At 51.6% G+C, this 20,412-nt stretch overlaps 1 protein-coding gene across 2 annotated transcripts in view; it reads right to left on the bottom strand.

The window, feature by feature from the left end:
* Positions 1 to 15,678: 15,678 nt before the first annotated feature.
* The window catches only part of ARFGAP3 (ADP ribosylation factor GTPase activating protein 3), a 71,214-nt gene continuing 66,480 nt past the window's right edge, over positions 15,679 to 20,412 (bottom strand). The window contains exons 15-16 of one of the 2 annotated variants that reach the window (XM_033233720.1): positions 18,162 to 18,283; positions 15,679 to 16,738 (exon numbers count right to left, since the gene is read on the bottom strand). In XM_033233720.1, the coding sequence (XP_033089611.1) occupies positions 16,721 to 16,738; positions 18,162 to 18,283 (140 nt within the window). In that variant the 3' untranslated portion in view covers positions 15,679 to 16,720. The remainder of the gene's footprint in view (positions 16,739 to 18,161; positions 18,284 to 20,412) is intronic. The other variant, XM_033233721.1, reaches the window with a different exon arrangement.

Here is a 20,412-nt window from a genome sequence, read left to right as displayed (position 1 = left end):
CGGAGCTTGATGAGCTGAGATCCGGCCACTGCACTCCAGCCTGGGTGGCAGAGCAAGACTCCGTCTCAAAAAAAAAAAAAAAAAAAAAAAAATTAGCTGGGGCTGGTGGTGCGTGCCTGTAGACTCAGAAGCTGCAGCAGGAGAATCACTTGAATCTGGGAGGCAGAGTTTGCAGTGAGCCAAGATCACACCATTGGACTCCAGCCTGGGTGACAGAGCGAGACATGTTTCAAAAAAAAAAAAAAAAAAAATGGAGTATACATATATAAAATATCCTTACGTAAATAAATAATTTTTTTTGAGAAGGAGTTTTCACTCTTGTTGCCCGCTAGAATGCAATAGCACAATCTCAGCTCGCCACAACCTCTGCCTCCCGGGTTCAAGCAATTCTTCTGCCTCAGCCGCCCAAGTATCTGGGATTACAGGCACCTGCCACCACGCTTGATGAATTTTTGTTTTTTTAGTAGAGACGAGGTTTTTACCATGTTGGCCAGGCTGGTCTCGAACTCCCATCCTCAGGTGATCTGCCCGCCTTGGCCTCCCAAAGTGCTGGGATTACAGGTGTGAGCCACCGTGCCTGGCCTAAATAAATACATTTTAAAAATGGAATCAGAAACACACCTCTAATCTTTTTTTTTTTTTTTTGAGACAGAATTTTACTCTTGTTGCCCAGGCTAGAGTGCAGTGGCACGATTTCAGCTCACCACAACCTCTGTTTCCTGGGTTCAAGTGATTCTCCTGCTTTAGCCTCCCGAGTAGCTGGCATTACAGGCATGTGCCACCACACCCAGCTAATTTTGATGTTGGTCAGGCTGGTCTCGAACTCCCGACCTCAGGTGATCCACCACCCACCTCAGCCTCCCAAAGTGCTGGGATTACAGGCGTGAGCCACTGCGCCCAGCAACAAGCCTCTAAATCTGACTATCAGTTTACAAGAAATACTATGCTGTATTTATTAAAATGAGAAAACTTAGTGAGTCTGACCTTAGTAAGCTTAGTGACAAGGTAGAACACTGTAAACTCTGCCAGGCACCGTCGCTCATACCTATAATCTCGCTCATACCTATAATCCCAGCACTCTGGGAGGCTGAGGTGGGAGGATCACCTGAGGTCAGGAGTTTGAAACCAGCCTGGCCGACGTGGTGAAAACCCGTCTCTACTAAAAATGTAAAAATTAGTCAGGTGTGATGGCAGGCGCCTGTAATCCCAGCTACTTGGGAGGCTGAGGCAGGAGAATTGCTTGAACCTGGGAGGCGGAGGTTGCAGTGAGCTGAGATTGCACCCCCGCACTCCAGCCTGAGCGACAGAGTGAAACTGCATCTCAAAAATCAAAACAAAACAAAAGAAAAAAAACACAAAAAACACAAACATTGGCAACTCTCACAGCCTGCTGATAGTGCAAATTGTCCCACACAGTTTGAATCTGACGACACATACAAAATGGGAAAAATTATCCGCTTGCCACTAGATGGTGCTTACTGGCTTTTGAGTAGTTTATCCTATATATTGTCTTCTGCTACATTGCTGCCTTCCTCTTTTTACTTCTGATGGGTCACTGGAGGAAGGGGCTGGGCACTAGGGCTCAGAGCCTCCCCCAAATTTTGTAATCTGGATCCCAACAGCAGTATCTGATGTGGAACCGTGTTGCCCCTGGACACACATCTCTGAGAGTTTCTGTCTCCCCTAGCAAACTTACATTATTCAGTTCCTTAGCAATATCTATCTGTGATACTGTGTTAAGGGTCTTTTTCTGAAGAATATATATTTTAATACATCTTATTATTTTTATTTATTTTAATTTTATTTTTTTTTGAGACGGAGTCTCGCTCTGTCACCCAGGCTGGAGTGCAGTGGCCAGATCTCAGCTCACTGCAAGCTCCGCCTCCCGGGTTTACGCCATTCTCCTGCCTCAGCCTCCCGAGTAGCTGGGACTACAGGCGCCCGCCACCTCGCCCGGCTAGTTTTTTGTATTTTTTAGTAGAGACGGGTTTCACCGTGTTAGCCAGGATGGTCTTGATCTCCTGACCTCGTGATCTGCCCGTCTCGGCCTCCCAAAGTGCTGGGATTACAGGCTTGAGCCACTGCGCCCGGCCACGTCTTATTATTTTTAATTATTGCACATATCTGTGCTATTTAACTTTTCTCTTTTTTATTATTATATTTATTTATGTATTTCTTTTGAGACAAAGTCTCACTCTGTTGCCCAGGCTGGAGTGCAGTGGCGCAATCTTGGCTCACTGCAACCTCTGCCTCCTGGGTTCAAGTGATTCTTCTGCCTTAGCCTCCCAAGTAGCTGGGATTACAGGCATGCGCTACTAAGCCTGGCTAATTTTGTATTTTTAGTAGAGCCAGGGTTTCTTCATGTTGGTCAGGCTGTTCTCGAACTCCCGACCTCAGGTGATCCGCCCGCCTCACATGAGCCACTGCACCCCACCTAGTGAAGCATTCCATTCCAAATATTCCTATTCTTTTTCAAAAATATTAATTGCCCATCCCTGGGGTAATAACACACTTCCCTTCCCCACAGAAATCAGGTTTGGAGACATACTTTGTTTTAGCCAATAGTATATGGGCAGAAGTTATGTTTGTCACCTTCTAAGCAGAAGCTTCAAGAGCCAGAATGTGACTTGCTGTGGGGTTTTTGGTTTGTTTTTCTTTTTCCCTGCTATGAGATCAGTCATGTTCTAGAGACTGCTTCATCAGCTTGGGTCCCAATGTGAAAATATTGGCCATCTGCAGTGGACACGAATGAGAAGTAAACCTTTATTTCTGTAAGCTGCTGAGACATTGGAGCCATTTGTTACTGCAGCATCATGTATGGTATCCTGACTGATATACTGGCCATTTCTTAAGCATTCTTTCAGACTAGTCATGACCTATATGAGGTTCTGCACATGCATGGCTGCCTAATAGTTAATGATACAAATAAACATTTTGTCTGGGTGATGTGGATTGGGTCTGTGTCCCCACCCAAGTCTCATGATCTGTTGTAATCCCCAGTGTTGGAGGTCGGGCTCAGGGGACGGCCATTGGACATGGGGCAGAGTTCTCATGAATGGATTAGTACCATCCCTCTTGGTACTGGATAGTGAGTTCTCACAAGATCTGGCTGTTTAAAAGTGGATAACACTTCCTGTCTCTCTCTCGGTCCTGTGCCTGCCATGGAAGACTCGTACTCCCACTTGCCTTCTGCCTTCTGCTTTGAAGCTCCTTGAGGCCTCCCCAGAAGCAGAAGCCACTATACTTTCTGTATAGCCTGCAGAACCATGAGCCAATTAAAGCTCTTTTCCTTATAAATTACCCAGTCTCAGGTATTTCTTTATAGCAGTTCAAGAATTGACGAATACATTTGGGAAGGCTCCATTCCATGACTTTATTATTATTTTTTTTTTGAGATGGAGTTTCACTCTTGTTGCCCAGGCTGGAATGCAGTGGTGCAATCTCAGCTCACTGCAACCTCCGCCTCCCAGGTTCAAGCAATTCTCCTGCCTCAGCCTCCCGAGTAGCTGGGATTACAGGTGCCCGCCACCATGCCTGGCTAATTTTTGTATTTTTAGTAGAGACGGGGTTTCACCATGTTGGTCAGGCTGGTCTGGAACTCCCAACCTCAGGTGATCCACCTGCCTCGGCCTCCTAAAGTGCTGGGATTACAGGCGTGAGCCACCGCGCCCGGCCCATTGCATGACTTTTGGCAAAAAAACAGGTTCTGCCCCCGACTAAGGAAGCCAAAAAGAGCAGATATTTGCTCTCCTAGAGTCCTCACAGCTAGAGAAGTGCCACGTGACTCCTATGCACTCCAGCTTGGGCGACAAAGTGAGACTCTGTCTCAAAAAAAAGAAAAAAAAAATCAGAAAATAAAAAATGAGAGTCCATGAAAAGATTATTTCAAATTCATCATTGCCAGGAATTTAAATTGTTCTCCTCCATATAGATTGTTGTGAAAACACGTTACTATTATTTTCTTTTTTTTTTCTTTTTCTCTGGTGCGGGAGGAGGGAATAGAAAACCCCTTCTATCCTACCTGTCTCTGTGCATTGACTCACACTCTGCTTTTTGGATCAATTTCTTTGGAAAAAGTTTCTCATAGTGTGTCTTGACTTTTTAAAAAGCTGGGGCCGGGCGCGGTGGCTCAAGCCTGTAATCCCAGCACTTTGGGAGGCCGAGACGGGGCGGATCACGAGGTCAGGAGATCGAGACCATCCTGGCTAACACGGTGAAACCCCGTCTCTACTAAAAATACAAAAAACTAGCCGGGCGAGGTGGCGGGCGCCTGTAGTCCCAGCTACTCGGGAGGCTGAGGCAGGAGAATGGCGTGAACCCGGGAGGCGGAGCTTGCAGTGAGCTGAGATCCGGCCACTGCACTCCAGCCCGGGCGACAGAGCGAGACTCCGCCTCAAAAAAAAAAAAAAAAGCTGTGTATTAAAAGCACTTAAATGCGGCCAGGCGAGGTCAGAGGCTGAGGTGGTGGATCACCTGAGGTCAGGAGTTCAAGACCAGCCTGAACAACATGGCAAAACCTTGTCTCTACTAAAAATACCAAAATCAGCCAGTTGTGGTGGCTCACACCTGTAGTTCCAGTTACTTGGGAGGCTGAGGCACAAGAATTTCTTGAACCCAGGAGACAGAAGTTGCAGTGAGCCAAGATCATGCCACTGCATTCCAGTCTGGGTGACGGAGTGAGACTGTGTCTCAAAAAACGAAAACAAAAAACAGTACTTAAACACACTGACAGATACTGAAGAATGCAGAAAATTGTATGAATGTGAGTATCTGCCTTTATACCGTGTACTGGTGGCAGCAAACCCAAACAAAACCGAAATGCTTTGTTTTGCTCACATTTGTTGGGTTTCAGATGTCAATTGGGAACTGCTTTGGCTTGTGTTTGCAGCTTTTCCTCTGCTGCCTCTTCCACCCTTAACTTAATAACAGCGACCCAGTCCTATTAAACCTGGGTTTGGACTCATGCCATGACTGACTTGCTTTGGCTTTTCTAGTGCCATATTTGCCTTGCCTAGAATATCCTGCCTGTCATATCTGATTCCTTCTCTTAAGACCCATACTCAGGCCAGGTACAGTGGTTCACTCCTGTATTCCCAGCACTTTGGGAGGCCAAGGTGAGCAGATCATCTAAGGTCAGTTCAAGACCAGCCTGGACAATATGGCGAAACCCCGTCTCTACTAAAAATACAAAAATTAGCCAGACATGGTGGCGGGCACCTGTCATCTCAGCTACTCGGGAGGCTGAGGCAGGGGAATCACTTGCATCCGTGGCACTGAGGCACCTTCTCTCCTGCACGGCCCCCTAACCCCCTGCTCTGTCATATGACAGATGCCCAAAAAACATGCTGCTTCGCCAGAGCCATTTGATGACACCGTGTTACCTGGCAGTGTCCCTTCCCCTGGTGCCAGTCTCACTAGCATGGCAGCACCTCAGGTTGGTGCCTCCTCCCCCTCTGCCCACTCCCCTCCTGTACTTACTATGGATTCTCCTCTCCTTTCACAGGTAGCTTGTTCCCTAACGCCAAGTGCTCCTCCTGGGACCGGGCTGGTAGAAGGCTCAGACTGGGCTTTTCTTGAGGTCTGGAGAGATGGAAGATTGTTGGAATGAGCTCAGGAGCTTGGCTCACCCCGTCCTGGGTGATTGTTACCAGAAATTGAATGACCATCTCATATGTTTCTTCCCACACAGAATCATGATGTTGACACCAGCCTCAATCTCATGGATGAAACCAAGTGTCTCCTGTCAGGGCAGCTGTCTCCAGGCCGAGGGAGTCAGGGAAGCCACTGCTCATGACCTTCTTTCCCATCGAGCCACCTGCACCCTTCACCCCTGTGTTTCCACCTCTAGGACTTTCTTAGCGACTGAGAGCATGCGACAACTCTCCCAACAGCTCAATGGTCTTGTTTGTGAAGTACCTCAGAAACTGAGGAGAGTGCGGGGGGAAGGCAAGTGTGATAGAAACTGAGGCAGGGATTCACGAGAGGGGAGATCCTGGGACCAGCCGATTTGCTGGGCAGTGTTGAGGAAGTCGCCTCTTCCCTGAGCCTTCTCCCTGGAAGCTGTTCACAGGGAGGAGTTGGACCGCGTGGCTGGTTGTATTATTTTATGCTGCTGCAGAAGCACCAGCTGAGAGTTGCTCGGGAGGGAGGGATGGTGGGGAGATAAGAACCATGAGAGACGTTGGCACAAAGCGGTTATGGGATGAAGGGTCCAAGTTAGGCAGAAAAGAAAATATTGCCAGTTGATGGGGAAGAAAGGAAGTCAGAGGGCTTAGACGCTGGGCACAGAACATCTCAGGCGCACGCTCCTCTCTCATAGTCAACAATATTTGTCAAAGGGGAGGACCCTGCATCATCTGCTAACTTGAAGGGTCTGGAGGTGAGAGCTTCGGGGCTGTGGCCCAGTGTCCCTGCAACCTAGCCCTCTAGCCTCCTCCCACAGCAGGGGCTGGGTGCCCCTCTGCCAGCTGAGACAGCCCACACAACCCCCAACCCTAATGATTGCTGCACCTGTCCCCGTAGTCCTCCTCTACCTCCTCCTCTCTGCATGCACCTCAGGATGAGAGGCTGCGGGAGCAGGAGGAGAAGACGCAGCAGGAGGAGGAGAGGCTGCAGGAGAAGGAGAAGATGCAGCAGGAGGAGGAGAGGCTGCAGGAGAAGGAGAAGATGCAGCAGGAGGAGGAGAGGCTGCAGGAGGAGAAGATGCAGCAGGAGGAGGAGAGGCTGCAGGAGGAGAAGATGCAGCAGGAGGAGGAGAGGCTGCGGGAGCAGGAGGAGAAGACGCAGCAGGAGGAGGAGAGGCTGCGGGAGCTGGACACAAGGCCGAGCTCTGGGGTGGAGCGGGCAACGGCGCGCATGCAAACCCTGGAGGCCACGCAGACCGAGCTTACCACCGTCAGCTGTGTGCTCTCCCAGAACCACGAGCTCGAGGAGCAGCTGGTCGAACTGCAGAGCGGCTTTAAGGAGCTGGTGCTCAGCCCCACCTGGGGAGCCTCCCTGTCTCCCTGGCCCCCTGGGTCTTTGCTTCCCCACCTGTGAAGTGGGGCATGTCGTCCTCACGTGAAATGGTACCTCTGAAGGCACCTGTGAGCCAGAGCCCTGCTCCGATGGCTGTGGGGGAGGAGGGATGGTTTTTCTCTAACCTGCCTCCACCCTTCCTGGTGCAGTGGGAGGCAGAAGGCAGACACCAAGTTCTGGGGTCTCCAGCTGCAGCGGGTGGCCACTGATTGCTTCTCTCTGTCCAGAACCACAAGACTCCATAAGGACAGCGCGGTGACTGATTCCCAGCGCTAGAGGCGAGGCGGTCAGCCATGTGTAGGGATGTCTATAGATAAGTGTTGATATTTATAGAGCAGGGTAGGGCGTACCATGGAGGCACAAGTTTTCACCAGTGGTCACACCTGGATGTGTCAGCTCACCATGACTGCAGACGAAGTCACAGATGAAGGGGGCTGGCTTTGGGGCTGGGGGAGCCACTGTTAAGTCACAGAACAACCGTCCAGGCAGGCTTGGAAAGGGAGGTCCCTGAGGAGAGGAGGGATCTGTTTAGAGGTCAAAGGGCCGGGGGCTCTCAGGAGGGGAGGGACTTGTCTGACCCGATTGATTAGCTGGCAGTTGGAGGGGAAGCAGAGAGAAAACGGGAGAGAGAAAAATGAGGAGAGCTGGTAAGGCAAGTGCAGCACACGACCAGCCATGCCACAGCAGTGGTGGGAGGGCCCGGGAGGGGAGGGGAGGGGAGGGCACAGGTGCAGGTGTGGCAAGGTTCCTGGAAAGGAGAGGCTGGAAGCGAAAGGGGAGGTGATGGAGGGAGGAGCCAGAGCTTCACGGGTAGCACCTGGGGGCTGCAGCGGCCCTCCCCCACCCCACACATGCTGGCCTTTCCCACGGCACCCAGGCAGCACACCCACAGTCCAGACCGATCTGAGCTCCCTCGGGCTTCCCGCTTCTCTGGTCACCCTGTCTTCCAACCCACTGGCTCAGGGCCACCCCTCGCCTTGGCGAGCCCCACGCAACAGCCAACAGTCCTGATAGAGAAAGAACACTGCTTTGAACCAAGAGGGTGAAGCTAAAAGGGGTCAGAAAGCCCAAGACCGTCTGAAGGGACCCTGGGGGAGGCAGGGAGGGCAGGCAGCCGGACGCCAGTGGCCATAGACTCCTAAGTCTAAGCGGGGAGTCTCAGCTGGTCGGGGGGCTGCAGATGAGGCTGGGCCCTTCCTGCTGGGAAAAGCGGAAGAGTGAGAGTCAGTAGCTGGGGAAGTGGGCGGGCTCACTGGAAAGAGCTCAGCCGGGCCAGCAGGCACTGTGCTCGCCTTGGCTGAATAGCATAGGCAGCTCCTTGGAGCAACAGGCCAAGGTGCGTGAGCCCACTGGCTGGCTATGGTCCTTCTGCTGGGGCCAGGGACACTGCCGTCAGTCACACGCTAGTAGGTATGTCGGTACCAGGAGGGAGGCCAGACCCCATTTCTATTAAAAAATAAAAATAAAAGAAAGCTGGGCACAGTGGCTCACACCTGTAATCCCAGCACTTTGGGAGGTAGAGGCAGGTGGATTCCAAGGTCAGGAGTTTGAGATAAGCTGGCCAACATGGTGAAACCCCATCTCTACTAAAAATAGAAAAATTAGCCAGGCATGGTGGCAGGCACCTGTAATCCCAGCTACTCGGGAGGCTGAGGCAGGAGAATTGCTTGAATCCGGGAGGCGGAGGTTGCAGTGAACCAAGGTCGCACCATTGCACTCCAGCCTGGGCGACAAGAGCAAAACTCCGTCTCAAAAAAAAGTAAAAAAAGAAGGTAAATTAGTCCGGTGTGGTGGTGCATACCTGTGGTTCCAACTACTTAGGAGGCTGAGGCTCCTGCGGGCCATGATTGTGCCACTGCACTCCAGCCTGGGCAACAGAGCAAGACCATGCCTCAAAAAACAAAACAAAACAAAAATAAAACAAACAAAAACAGGAAAGACAAGGAGGAGGGAGATTACATCTTGCTTTGTTCCCCCTGCACTTTAATTAAAATTCAGCATTTCCTTCCATGGTGAATGTTGCTGGGAACAAACCTCATTAGTGTTAGCAGCACCTGTTACCTTGTTACCAGTAGAAATCAGATATTTTCCTGTTAACTGCAGCTGTTGCAGACATCTTGAGATACCATTCTTGCTCATCATTACCTCAAAATTATAGTAATTAGACCCAACTCTGGATCTTGTCATTTAATGTGCCAGTAAAACATATCATGTAATATCACAAATATTTTCATAAACTCTATTTCTATATGATTTATATCCATCACTCTCCGTATTTTATTTTGTGCACTTAAAATAAAAATCTGAGGCCAGGTCAGGCGCGGTGGCTCACGCCTGTATTCCCAGCACTTTGGGAGGCCGAGGTGGGTGGATCACGAGGTCAGGAGATCGAGACCATTCTGGCCAAGATGATGAAACCCCATCTCTACTAAAAATACAAAAATTAGCCCAGCATGGCGGTGGGCTCCTGTAATCTCAGCTACTCAGGAGGTTGAGGCAGGGGAGTTGCTTGAACCCAGGAGGCGGAGATTGCAGTGAACCAAATTTGTGCCACTGCACTCCACCCTGGGTGACAGCAAGACTGTCACACACACACACAAAAAGAAATCTGAGGCCAGGCACAGTGGCTCATGCCTGTAATCCCAGCACTTTGGGAGGCTGAGGTGGGCAGATTGCCTGAGCTCAAGTGTTTAAGACCAGCCTGGCCAACATGGTGAAACCCTATCCCTACTAAAATACAAAAAATTAGCCAGGGTGGTGGCATGCACCTGTAATCCCAGCTACTCAGGAGGCTGAGTCAGGAGAATCACTTGAACTCGGGAGGCAGAGGTTGCAGTAAGCTGAGAACGTGCCACTGCACTCCAGCCTGGGAGACAGAGCAAGACTCTGTCTCAAAAAAAAAAAAAAAAAAGGACTGGGTGTGGTGGCTCACGCCTGTAATCCTAGCACTTGGGAGACCGAGATGGGGAGGATTGCCTGAGCTCAGGAGTTCAAAACCAGCCTGGCCAACATGGTGAAACCCCATCCCTACTAAAACACAAAAAATTATCTGGACATGGTGGTGTGCACCTGTAGTCCCAGCTACATGGGAGGCTGAGGTAGGAGAATTGCTTGAACCCGGGAGGCAGAGGTTGCAGTGAGCCGAGATCGCACCATTGCCCAGCCTGGGCAACAGAGCAAGACTCAGTCTCCATCAAAAAAAAAAAAAAAAAGTCCATAGGCTTTATCAGATACCAAAGAGATCCATGGCACAAAAAAGCTAAGGATGCTAGGATCTAACCCAGAGTAGGTTTGCTGCCAAAGTGAGATCCTGGGAGTATTAAAATACAAAGAAATGCGTTGCTATAATTTTCCATGAGGTGCTCTCTCTCCACCTCCCGTTCAGGCTGGATACTTTTATGGACAGAATCTGCTCATTTTCCTAAGAAGACAAAGGCTTTGTGTACAAAAGGGGGCAGTTCCCGGGATGGCTGTGGACCAGAGGTGAAGATTCCAAAGTCAGGCAAATAAGGAGAGAGGTCTTTCTGTATACTCAGTGCAAACGTGGGGCTGGGTAGGGGTGAGGCCCAGGTGAGCTCCGTGAAGAAGGGTTGGGGTAGGAAACAGTTGTCCCTGACAGTCTGCGTGTCATTGTTCATTTCAATACATGTGGTCGCCTACTGGGTGCTGGGCCCTGGGCATAGAAAGGACACGGGCAGCCCTGCCTGCTTTCTCCACCCTGGCGCCCAGAGGTGCAGGGAGAGGGACTGAGAGGCTTCAGCCTCTGGAGTCAGACTTAACTGGCTCAGAATCCCAGCTTCCCGGCAGGACACTGTGGCTCACGCCTGTAATCCCAGCATTTTGGGAGGCCAAGGCGGGTGAGTCACCAGAAGTCAAGAGTTCGAGACCAGCCTGGCCAACACGGCAAAACCCCATCTCTACTAAAATTACAAAAATTAGCAAGGCGTGGTGGCAGGCACCTGTAATCCCAGCTACTCAGGAGGCTGAGGCAGGAGAATCGCTTGATCCCAAGAGGCGGAGGTTGCAGTGAGCTGAGATCGCCCCATTGCATTCCAGCCTGAGCGACAAGAGGGAGACTCTGTCTCAAAGAAAATATAAAGAATCCCAGCCCCCCTGCTTGTTGGCCCTATGACTTCACTGTGTCTGTTTCTCCGTCTGTAAAAATAGAAGGGAGAAGATACCTACCTGGTAGGTTTCGGCAATTCTAGAGCTAATCTGTGTGGTGTGGTGGCCAGGAGGCTCAGGGCACACGCAATCAATATCAACAGCCGTCGGCCGGGCGCGGTGGCTCAAGCCTGTAATCCCAGCACTTTGGGAGGCCGAGACGGGCGGATCACGAGGTCAGGAGATCGAGACCATCCTGGCTAACATGGTGAAACCCCGTCTCTACTAAAAAATACAAAAAACTAGCCGGGCGACATGGCGGGTGCCTGTAGTCCCAGCTGCTTGGGAGGCTGAGGCAGGAGAATGGCGTAAACCCAGGAGGCGGAGCTTGCAGTGAGCTGAGACCCGGCCACTGCACTCCAGCCTGGGCGGCAGAGCGAGACTCCGTCTCAAAAAAAAAAAAAAAAAAAAGCCGTCGTGATTCACCCACAGTTGCAAGTCATCTCCAGGACTGGGAAGTCCTCAGAACTCAGAGTCCCTGTCCCTAGCAAAATTTCCCTGTCCTAGGTTCTCCTCTCTCAAGAGACTGCTTTTCCTATAGCGCAAATAGATGGTAAGTTATCCCACAAATGACTCTCTACTGAAGGTGCTCAGCCTGGCTTGTCTTTTCAGGAAACAGGTTGAGGTTTCTCCAGAAAGCTGCTCAGAGGTAGTGTCACTCCAGCTGTTGCAACGATGGCCGGCTGAACGTGCCCTAACCCAGCACTGACTCTCTTGCTTCTTTTGAGCCTGTGCAGCAGCCGTGTTCGTTGCCAAGTGCTGCGGGCAGAGCTTGGTGGCGCAACGCCAAAGTGTATGTTTCAGTAAATGCTCATCACGTGCCTGCGTTCATCTATGCACACTACATTTTCGTAGCCCTAAGTTACTTCATTAAGAGGCCTGAACTAGTTCTATAATATTGGGGGGTGAAGAATGAATGATCTTATTTCTTTTTTCTGTTTGTCTTTCTCATTTTTCCACTGTATCCGGTGCCTAGAATAGTGCTTGGCACAGGTAGATGCTTAGTAGCTATATTTTATTTTTTATTTTTATTTTTGAGACAGAGTCTTGTTTTATCGCCCAGGCTGGAGTGCAGTGGCGTGATCTCGGCTCACTGTAACCTCCGCCTCCTGGGTCGAGTGATTCTCCTGCCTCAGCCTCCTAAGTGGGACTACAGGCGCCCACCACCGCGCCCGGCTACTTTTTGTAGTTTTTGTAGAGGGAGTTTTGCCATGTTGGCCAGGCTGAGCTGGAGCAATGCTCCTCCCACCTCATGGAGCCTCCACCCACCACGGCTGTCAGTTTCCCCTAATCCTAGGAACTCCCGCCCCGAGGGAGGCGGGATAGACAGCGCCTGTGTCCCACTCTGCTCGTTTTCAGATGAGGAAACAGTCACCAAGGTCCCGTGCAAACTCCCCGCCCACCCAGCAGCCCACACCCCTTGCCTTGCTCCAGCTTCCCGCTCGCCAGCTGGTGTTCCTGGCAGCCAGCAGGTCCCCTGGGGCTCCGCCTCGGCCAGGCTGGGGTCCAGGGGCTGGGCCTCAGGGACTCTGCTGCTGTTGGGGTTGTCCCAAGCTGGCGTGGACAGAAGCCCAGAGCTCAGGGGCACCTCAGGGCTGAGGAGCTCAGGCTGGTCCTTGGGTCCCGGGCTCTAGGCAGTCACCCAGGGTATGTGCCTGAGGCCAATCAGGATTGGGGGGAGGAAGGTCCCTGGCACTGCCACAGTCTGCAGGCCCCATGAGCCTGGTCCTGGGGTTGGGAAGGTGGGAGTCTCTGGCTCCAGAAGGCTGTCCCTGCCCTTAATCTCTGGCAGAGTGCCCATGGGAGGAGGGGGAGGAGCCTCAGCTCACTGTCCACAGGCCCCAGGCCACCCTCCAGAGCTGGCTTCCAGGCTACAGTCCCTCCTGTCCACAGCTCCACCATGTCAGGACCAGGAGAGGAGTAGGTGCTGTTGACAGGACAGAGGGCAGCGTGGCGCTGGGCCTCTGGGGCAGGTGGGGTACTCCGTGGCCCACGGGTTCCTCATCATCCTTGGAAATCTCATTGGTCCTGTCCCACCATGGAGGGGGCAGCTGGCTCTGGCTGTCCTAGCTGACTAGGAAGTCATTTTGGCTCCAGGGGCGGCAGGCGTCTGCCATAGAAACCCTGGGCCGGGGCGGGCTGGAGAGCCGGAGGTCTGGAGCCTCTGTGGGGGCGTCTTCCTCTGGCAGGAAATTGACCAGAGGGTTCCCAGGGGTCTGCTCTGAAGGTGGGGGTGGGGAGTGGCTGGCCTGGCTGGGCCAAGGGCTAGTGGACCAGGGTCCCAGTAACCCCTCCTCCTCGGCTGCAGGAGGCCCTGTGGCAGGCATGGGGCTGCCAGTGGAGGGCGCAGCAGGACGGCTGCGCAGTGGGGGTGTCCAGTCCCCTGTCCCTGCCAGGTCTAGATCAGGCCCGTTGAAAGGCCCATAGCATAGATCCTCACAGAGGTGAATGAAATTGTAGTCGTACTATAAGTTGTCTACAAACACATGCCCCGGCGGGCCCAGCTCTGGGGCCTCCTCCTCAATGGCATTGCCATGCTGGCTGGTTGGGGTGATGAGGTGGGTGAAGGGCGTGGTGCCAAGAGGCATGGGATGAAGTCAGCCTCACTGAAGAGCTTGTGGCTGGAGGAGCCACTGCCTGAGCCTTCAGGGCCCAGTGTGTCCAGAGGCCGCCAACAGGGTGGCAGAGAGGTGACTGCGCTGGCTGGCTGCTGGGCCTCATCACACGGACACTGGTATCAACGGCGCAGAGGACACTTCGGTGCTGAATGCTCTTCCCGCATGTCACTGAGCACTGCAGGGAAGCCAGGGGAGGGGCTCAGGCTGGGGGGCAGGCTGCCAGGGGACGCTGGGGCAAGGCTGGGTAACCTGCCCACTGCCCGATGTCAGAGCGGCAGAGACCCCAGCCAGCCCCCTTTGGCCGTGCTCAGCTCAAGGCCATGACTCTGGCTACAGCTTGCCAGGAGCTTCCTGATCCCTCAGGCTCTGGAGTCAGGGTTTGGACCCTGGAATCCCCCAGGCTCCCTCCCACCCATGGTACCAGGCAATAAAGGCTCCAGGAAGGCTGTCTACCTCCCTGCAGCCCAAGACCAAGGGTGGAGCTGGAGGCGGGCCCCTTCCCATCCTGAGACCAGTTCCCCGCAGCCCAGGTGGCCGGACAGGGAACATGGTGGTTGCAAGGGGTTTCAGCAGGAGACTGGGGATGGTGTTCACAGGTGGGCGGCTCCAGGGGGCTCTGCTCATCCAGCCCCACACGGATGCAGAGCACTGCCCAGCGGGAGAGGCCCCTGCCCACTTGGCAAGGGCACACAGGTGGCATCAGTGTGGTGTCAGATGGCTGGCATCAGCAGGCTCACCAGCAGGGAGGGCCAGGCCAGGCTCCCAGACCCTCAGGGTTTGGGCAGAGCTGGGACTGAGGCCAGTCGATGATTCTCTAGAGCTCCAAGCCCAGGTCGGTGTCCTGCCTCCAAAGCCTGGTTACACAGCACAGTCCCTCCACTCCCGCAACCCTCTCCTCAGGGGAACTGAGGGCGACTGGAGGCCTATTTCCACATCCAGGGACCCAAAGAGGAGGACCACAGGTGTCCGGGCTGGCCCAGGCTGGGAAAAGCAGCAACCCAGGGGTAGGACTTCAGCCTTAGGAAGAGAGTGAAAGCCCGGCTCCCTGTGCTCCTCTCCAGGGCCTCTGGGGACCCAGATGTAGGGGCCTGTGGCAGACCCAGTACACCTAGGGGTAGGGATTTGGTGGGTGTGTGGTTAGGGGAGACTGAGGGGCAGGGCGGAGACCAAGGGGCAGCGGGGAGGCGCATGGGAGGATACTGAGGGGCAGCGGGGAGGGGCATGGTGGGGAGACTGAGGGGCAGGGCGGAGACTGAGGGGCAGCAGGGAAGGGGAGGGGCAGTGGGGAGAGGCATGGAAGGCACATCACAGGCACCCTCAGCTAAGGCTCTGGGAGTGGGGAGTCAATCCTCTCCCTCCCAACTGTTTTTTTTGGGGGGGGGGGGGACAGGGTCTTGCTCTGTCATCCAGGCTGCAGTGCAGTGTTGAGATCATAGCTCATTGCAGCCTTGACCTCCTGGGCTCAAGGGATCCTCCTGCTGCAGCCTCCCAAGTAGTTGGAATTACAGGCAGGCACACGCCATTGCACCCGGCTGAATTTTTTCTTTTTTGGTAGAGGCAGGGTCTTACTATGTTGTCCAGGTTGGTTTCAAATTCCTGGGCTCAGGCAATCCTCCCGCCCCAGCCTCCCGAAGTGCTAGGATTACAGGTGTGAGCTGCCGCACCTGGCCCAACGTCATTTTCAACCAGGACACTCCACCTTGCTCTTGTGCTACGAACCACATCCCAATTCATCACAACTGCACATCAGGCCCCAAACGCACATTAAATCCATGTCCATCTACAGTTATCACAATACAAATGTCCATCAATGTTACACCACAAACTCCGACTTACGATGACTTATTACTAAAGCTTTCAGGAAAAAATGTAGGCAACGCCATCTGCTGCAAGTGTTTATTCTATTTAGAAGTCGACAAATTTGAGCTTTTAAGAAAGATTCACAAAATATTCATTCAAAACCACATTTTTGGCTTATCAGATTTCAAATATATTTTACTGTGCTGAACAATATATTCTAATGCTGTCTAAAACACAGCTAAATTATTTTTCTTCATTCGTTTATACACATTCTGTAATTTTTGAAAAGCAAGGTTTAAAAATATTAACAAAACTACCCAATTACAATGACTGTTCTCCCATACATGGAACTATTCTCTGTAGCTGTATCTTCTTGCCTCACTCCATGTTAATTCTGTATACCACATCCATTTATACACACCCTTAGGGAGTTCTCCTCTTCCATTTCTCATCAATTCAAACAGCAACACCTTTTACAAGATCACATTAATCCCCTTGGCAAGGCAGAAGCTTACATTTGTTAAAAGCACTCACTGAAAAATATTTTTAAATTTATAGGTCACAGAAAATAATTTACAAAGTGACAGATGACTTCAAATATTATTTGGCAGTCACCTTACTATGCAGAAACATAAATGAAGCAATCCGTCACAGAAGACACCCGCCGCTGTTGGTCTTTTGAAGGACATGTGTGTGGTGAGTGTTGTTTCTGCAGGTCCATCCGGCATCTGCTGATTCTGGCAGCCCTGAGCCATGTGTCACATGGAGACCTCTCCTCGCCCCCCACATGAAGGCTCCTGGCTCAGGAACAGGAGGAGCCGATGTCTCCAGGCCCTCAGTGTTGAAACCAAAGGTTCCAAGAAAATAAAGCAAGGATATACGTGGAGACGCCAAAGGAGGGTGTGGCAGGAAGGAACACGAAACAGAAATCACAGTAAAGCTCCTACTACATCAGAACTCAGAATTTCTCCAAAGAAATACTAAAAATCAGAAACATATACCATATGAAAAAGTAGCAAAACAATCTGCAAAACTATCTGGTCTTCACTGCCGCCTGTTGTGTGGTCACTGGTTCGTTTACAGAGGAATTTCTCCAGGAAATACACATCATGACTTCAGTATTAAGAACCATAGCGATCCTGAAGAGAGAACCAAAACGGAAGTTTACGACCATTCAGCAGCGATCCCTGACTCCTGCGCCCTGAATATTCAGTATCAGCAAAAGTGACACTGCAGCCGGTGTCGGGCATGTGACATGAACACTACACCCTGAGGGTGTGCTCATCTGGAAGCAGCCATTGCTGCAGCTTCAAGGCTGAGGGCAGGTGTGGGCTTCAGAAGCCAACAGGATTCACATCCTGTCTCTGGTATCCATGGCCACAGTCCTGGGATCGGGAGGCAGGGAGCAAAGTGTCTGGGTGGAAGGATGCTCAGTGGGCCAGAGGCTACTTGCTGAGCCCTCTGGGAAGCAAGTGTGATGGGGAGGACAGAGGAACACATTTGGTGTTTGAAGCCCTGAAATTTCGGCTCAGCTGGTCATGTTGCAGAAGTGACCTAACCTGTGCCTCAATTCCTTCACCTGTAAAATGGGGATATAAAAGGGAGTCATCTCTAAAATGGGGATGACCATCTATAAAATACGGATGTTACCTATTTGGAGACTGATGTGGGCTTAGCTGACCTAAGGGACATGAAAGAACTCTGTGAATTTTAACTTCAGAGTCAAACGAAAGGGAAGACTGTGCTATTCACAGTGTGAAAACAGCTACATTAAGAGTCCTGGGGCTAACGGAACTCTCCAGAACGGGAGGCACCTCCATGCCCTCCTTAACCTGCAGCCAGAGCAGCATCTGCCTGGGGCCAGGAACCCCCTTTAGAGGCACCAGAGTCCACATGGTTTCAGTCCTACTTCCTTTAGCAGCGTCTTACATTAATAGAATCCTTCTTCAATGGCCTGATGTAAACAAGAAGGTACAAAGAAACGAGCCATTCATATCGTCAGAGATGGCCTCGACACTCATGTGCAAGTATGTGCCATCCTTGGCTTATGTTTTCACTCGATAGAATGTGGTTTTAGAAAAACTTCTGATGACATGGAAATGCTCCTAACATCACAGAGAAAAAGCAAGATATAAAACCCTATATACAATATAATCCCTTTTTAATTTTAAAAGATATGTATATCCTTTTAATCTATGTATAGAAAAATATCCTTAGAAATCTAGAGCTAAAAATATACCAAAATATTAAGAGGTTATCCCTGTGATGGGGCATTACAGATAATTTCAATTTTCTTAATACTTCTCTGTTCCAATCTAGGGAAAAAAAACTACATAATGGTCATGACAATTCCTCTAACAATTCCCAGAGAGTACATTAGAAAATATGAAATATAAAATCATAATTTCTGGTTTTCATAATGTCCTGGGTTATACTGTAGCAAACATATCGATCCAATAATACATAATTGAATTTTCCAGCAGTTGAAGATTGAAGTAGGTCTCATTTTCAAACTGCTGAACCTACCATCATAGCCAGTGAGCACCGCCCCATTCCACTGACCTGAATTGAAGTCACGACTCCATTAGCAAAGACGGAGAGTTTTCCAGCAACGGACCTCACTCCCTGCTTGAATTGCGCCATGTCGGGGGCGTTGGGCAGCACGTTGGACAGGCTGTAGTTCCCTGCACATACACAGAAGCTGGCTCATCACTACCACGGCCATGGCTGCAGCAAACCCTGTGCCCAGAGTGCTCAACGGCTTCAGAGAACCTGGATGTCTCCCCTCCTGCTGCCTCACAAGGAGCCCAGCAGTGGGCTGGAGACTCGGGCTGAAGTGGCAGCCCTGCCATGATCCACATGAGAGAATCCACACGAGAGAAGATGTAGTATGGGGGACTTAACACCACCATGAGTTCAAATCCTGGCACTGCCACGTCCAGGCTATGTGCCTCTGGAGAAGTTAGTTCCTTGCTCTCTCTGGGCCCATTTCCTCAAGGTGCTTAACACAGCCCTGGCAGGTTAAGTACCCAGCAAAAGGCAGATGGGCCAACACGGACGGCCTCTTTCACATCGCCTCCTTCCTCTTTTGGTAACAGTACTCCTCCCTTCCTCCTGGAACCACCTCTCCCTTCTACCCTGTCCACAGGCATGGGCTCATGACCCAGGCCTGACCAATGAGAGCCTTCCCTGGGATGCATGTATCCTCAAGAGGAGCCATTTGCTTGCTCTGGGGTTATTGGCAGGGACGAAGCAAAGCAGCTGCCATCTGTGACTACGACTGCCCCTCCCACTCGCTTGGGGGATGGAGGAAGCTTGTTACCTCCCCCGGGAGGTGAGCCACATGGATACATCACTGATGCTGTCTGACTGTGACTTAGAAGCCAAGCTCCACTGCCAGTCTTCCCAGGTACAGAAATTCACACCTCCACCCTCTCTGCTAGGACCGGTGTTAGTGGGTTACTGTTGCTTGAGTTTTGGTTGCCCTGACATAAACATCACCATAACTGCTACCAATGTGGGTGAAGCTCATCAGGGTTATCACACATAAAGGAGGTCTGACCACACTCCTAGAGCTGACAATCAGGGGTTCATAAACTTCTGTGTCACAATTGTAATAAGACGCTGCAGGGGCTCAGTGAGCTGAACGCAAACCCTGCAGGTCCTCAGGAGTAGCCACACCTAGCTATGCCCTAAGCCCCACATGACACCACCTGTTCCTTACAAAACAGAAACCCACCGGACACAGTGGCTCACGCCTGTAATCCCAGCAATTTGGGAGGCTGAGGTGGGTGGATCACTTGAGGTCAGGAGTTCAAGACCAGCCTGGCCAACATGGTGAAACCCCATCTCTACTAAAAACACAAAAAATTAGCTGGGCATGGTGGCGGGCACCTGTAACCCCAGCTACTCAGGAGGCTGAGGCAGGAGAATCACTTGAACTGGGGAAGTGGAGGTTGCAGTGAGCCAAGATTGTGCCACCCCACCACAGCCTGGGTGACAGAGCGAGACCCCATCTCAAAAACAAAAACAAAACAGAAATCCTTGGTCAAGTCCCTCTCTGAGAACAAAACAGAACTGACAAGTTACCCTGCAATGTGCCCCTTGGAAGAGACACTGCATTTGCCCACAGCACTGTTCTCATGCCTACCACAGATGCAGGTCCTCCCAGCTCCATCTCCAGCTGACTGTGTAAAATCTTATAGGCCTTCACCAATGACAGAGTGGAATTCCAACACAGTGATGGGACTGGGGTGTTGTGTCTCCTCTGAGGGCTGTCTGGGCAGGCTGGAGGGGCCAGGTGGCCATGGTCAAAGACAGCCCTACTGTGCTCAGGTTACACAATGAGCTCCAGGAAATGACAGCTCCAGCCACCTGCTCAGGAAAAGCGTCTTGACCCAGGGAATCTCTCCTCCCTATCTGTTCTCAGAACACCCACAGTGCATACTGAGGACACCACCACAGACCCACTTTTCCACAGCTCACCACCTACTAAGGAAATCAGACAATTAACTGATAACACCACTAAAGTGTGACCTGTGTCATGTGGAGGGGACACAGAGCAAACTCAGGTGAACAGCTTGGAGGTGGCTGCAGGGGTCCAGGTACATGGGGCGGTACCTGAGCCTGAGCAAGTGGCAGTGGGGATCAGGAGGGAATGGGCTGAGCGTCCTCAGGAGGCAGGTGTCAAGAGACACACTGACTGACGCCGAGGCAGGCTGGGAGGCAGGCAGATTAAGGATATTTCCCAGGTTTCTGCTTGAGCAGCCAGGAAGAAGACAGCGGCTCCCCTCTCTGAGACAAAGGGGACGCT

The sequence above is a fragment of the Trachypithecus francoisi genome, unplaced genomic scaffold, assembly GCF_009764315.1.
Source record: "Trachypithecus francoisi isolate TF-2019V2 unplaced genomic scaffold, Tfra_2.0 Lachesis_group14, whole genome shotgun sequence".
In the NCBI taxonomy this organism is placed as follows: domain Eukaryota; kingdom Metazoa; phylum Chordata; class Mammalia; order Primates; family Cercopithecidae; genus Trachypithecus; species Trachypithecus francoisi.
Note: the sequence above shows the minus strand (reverse complement) of the source record. Positions and strands in the feature narration are given on the sequence as shown.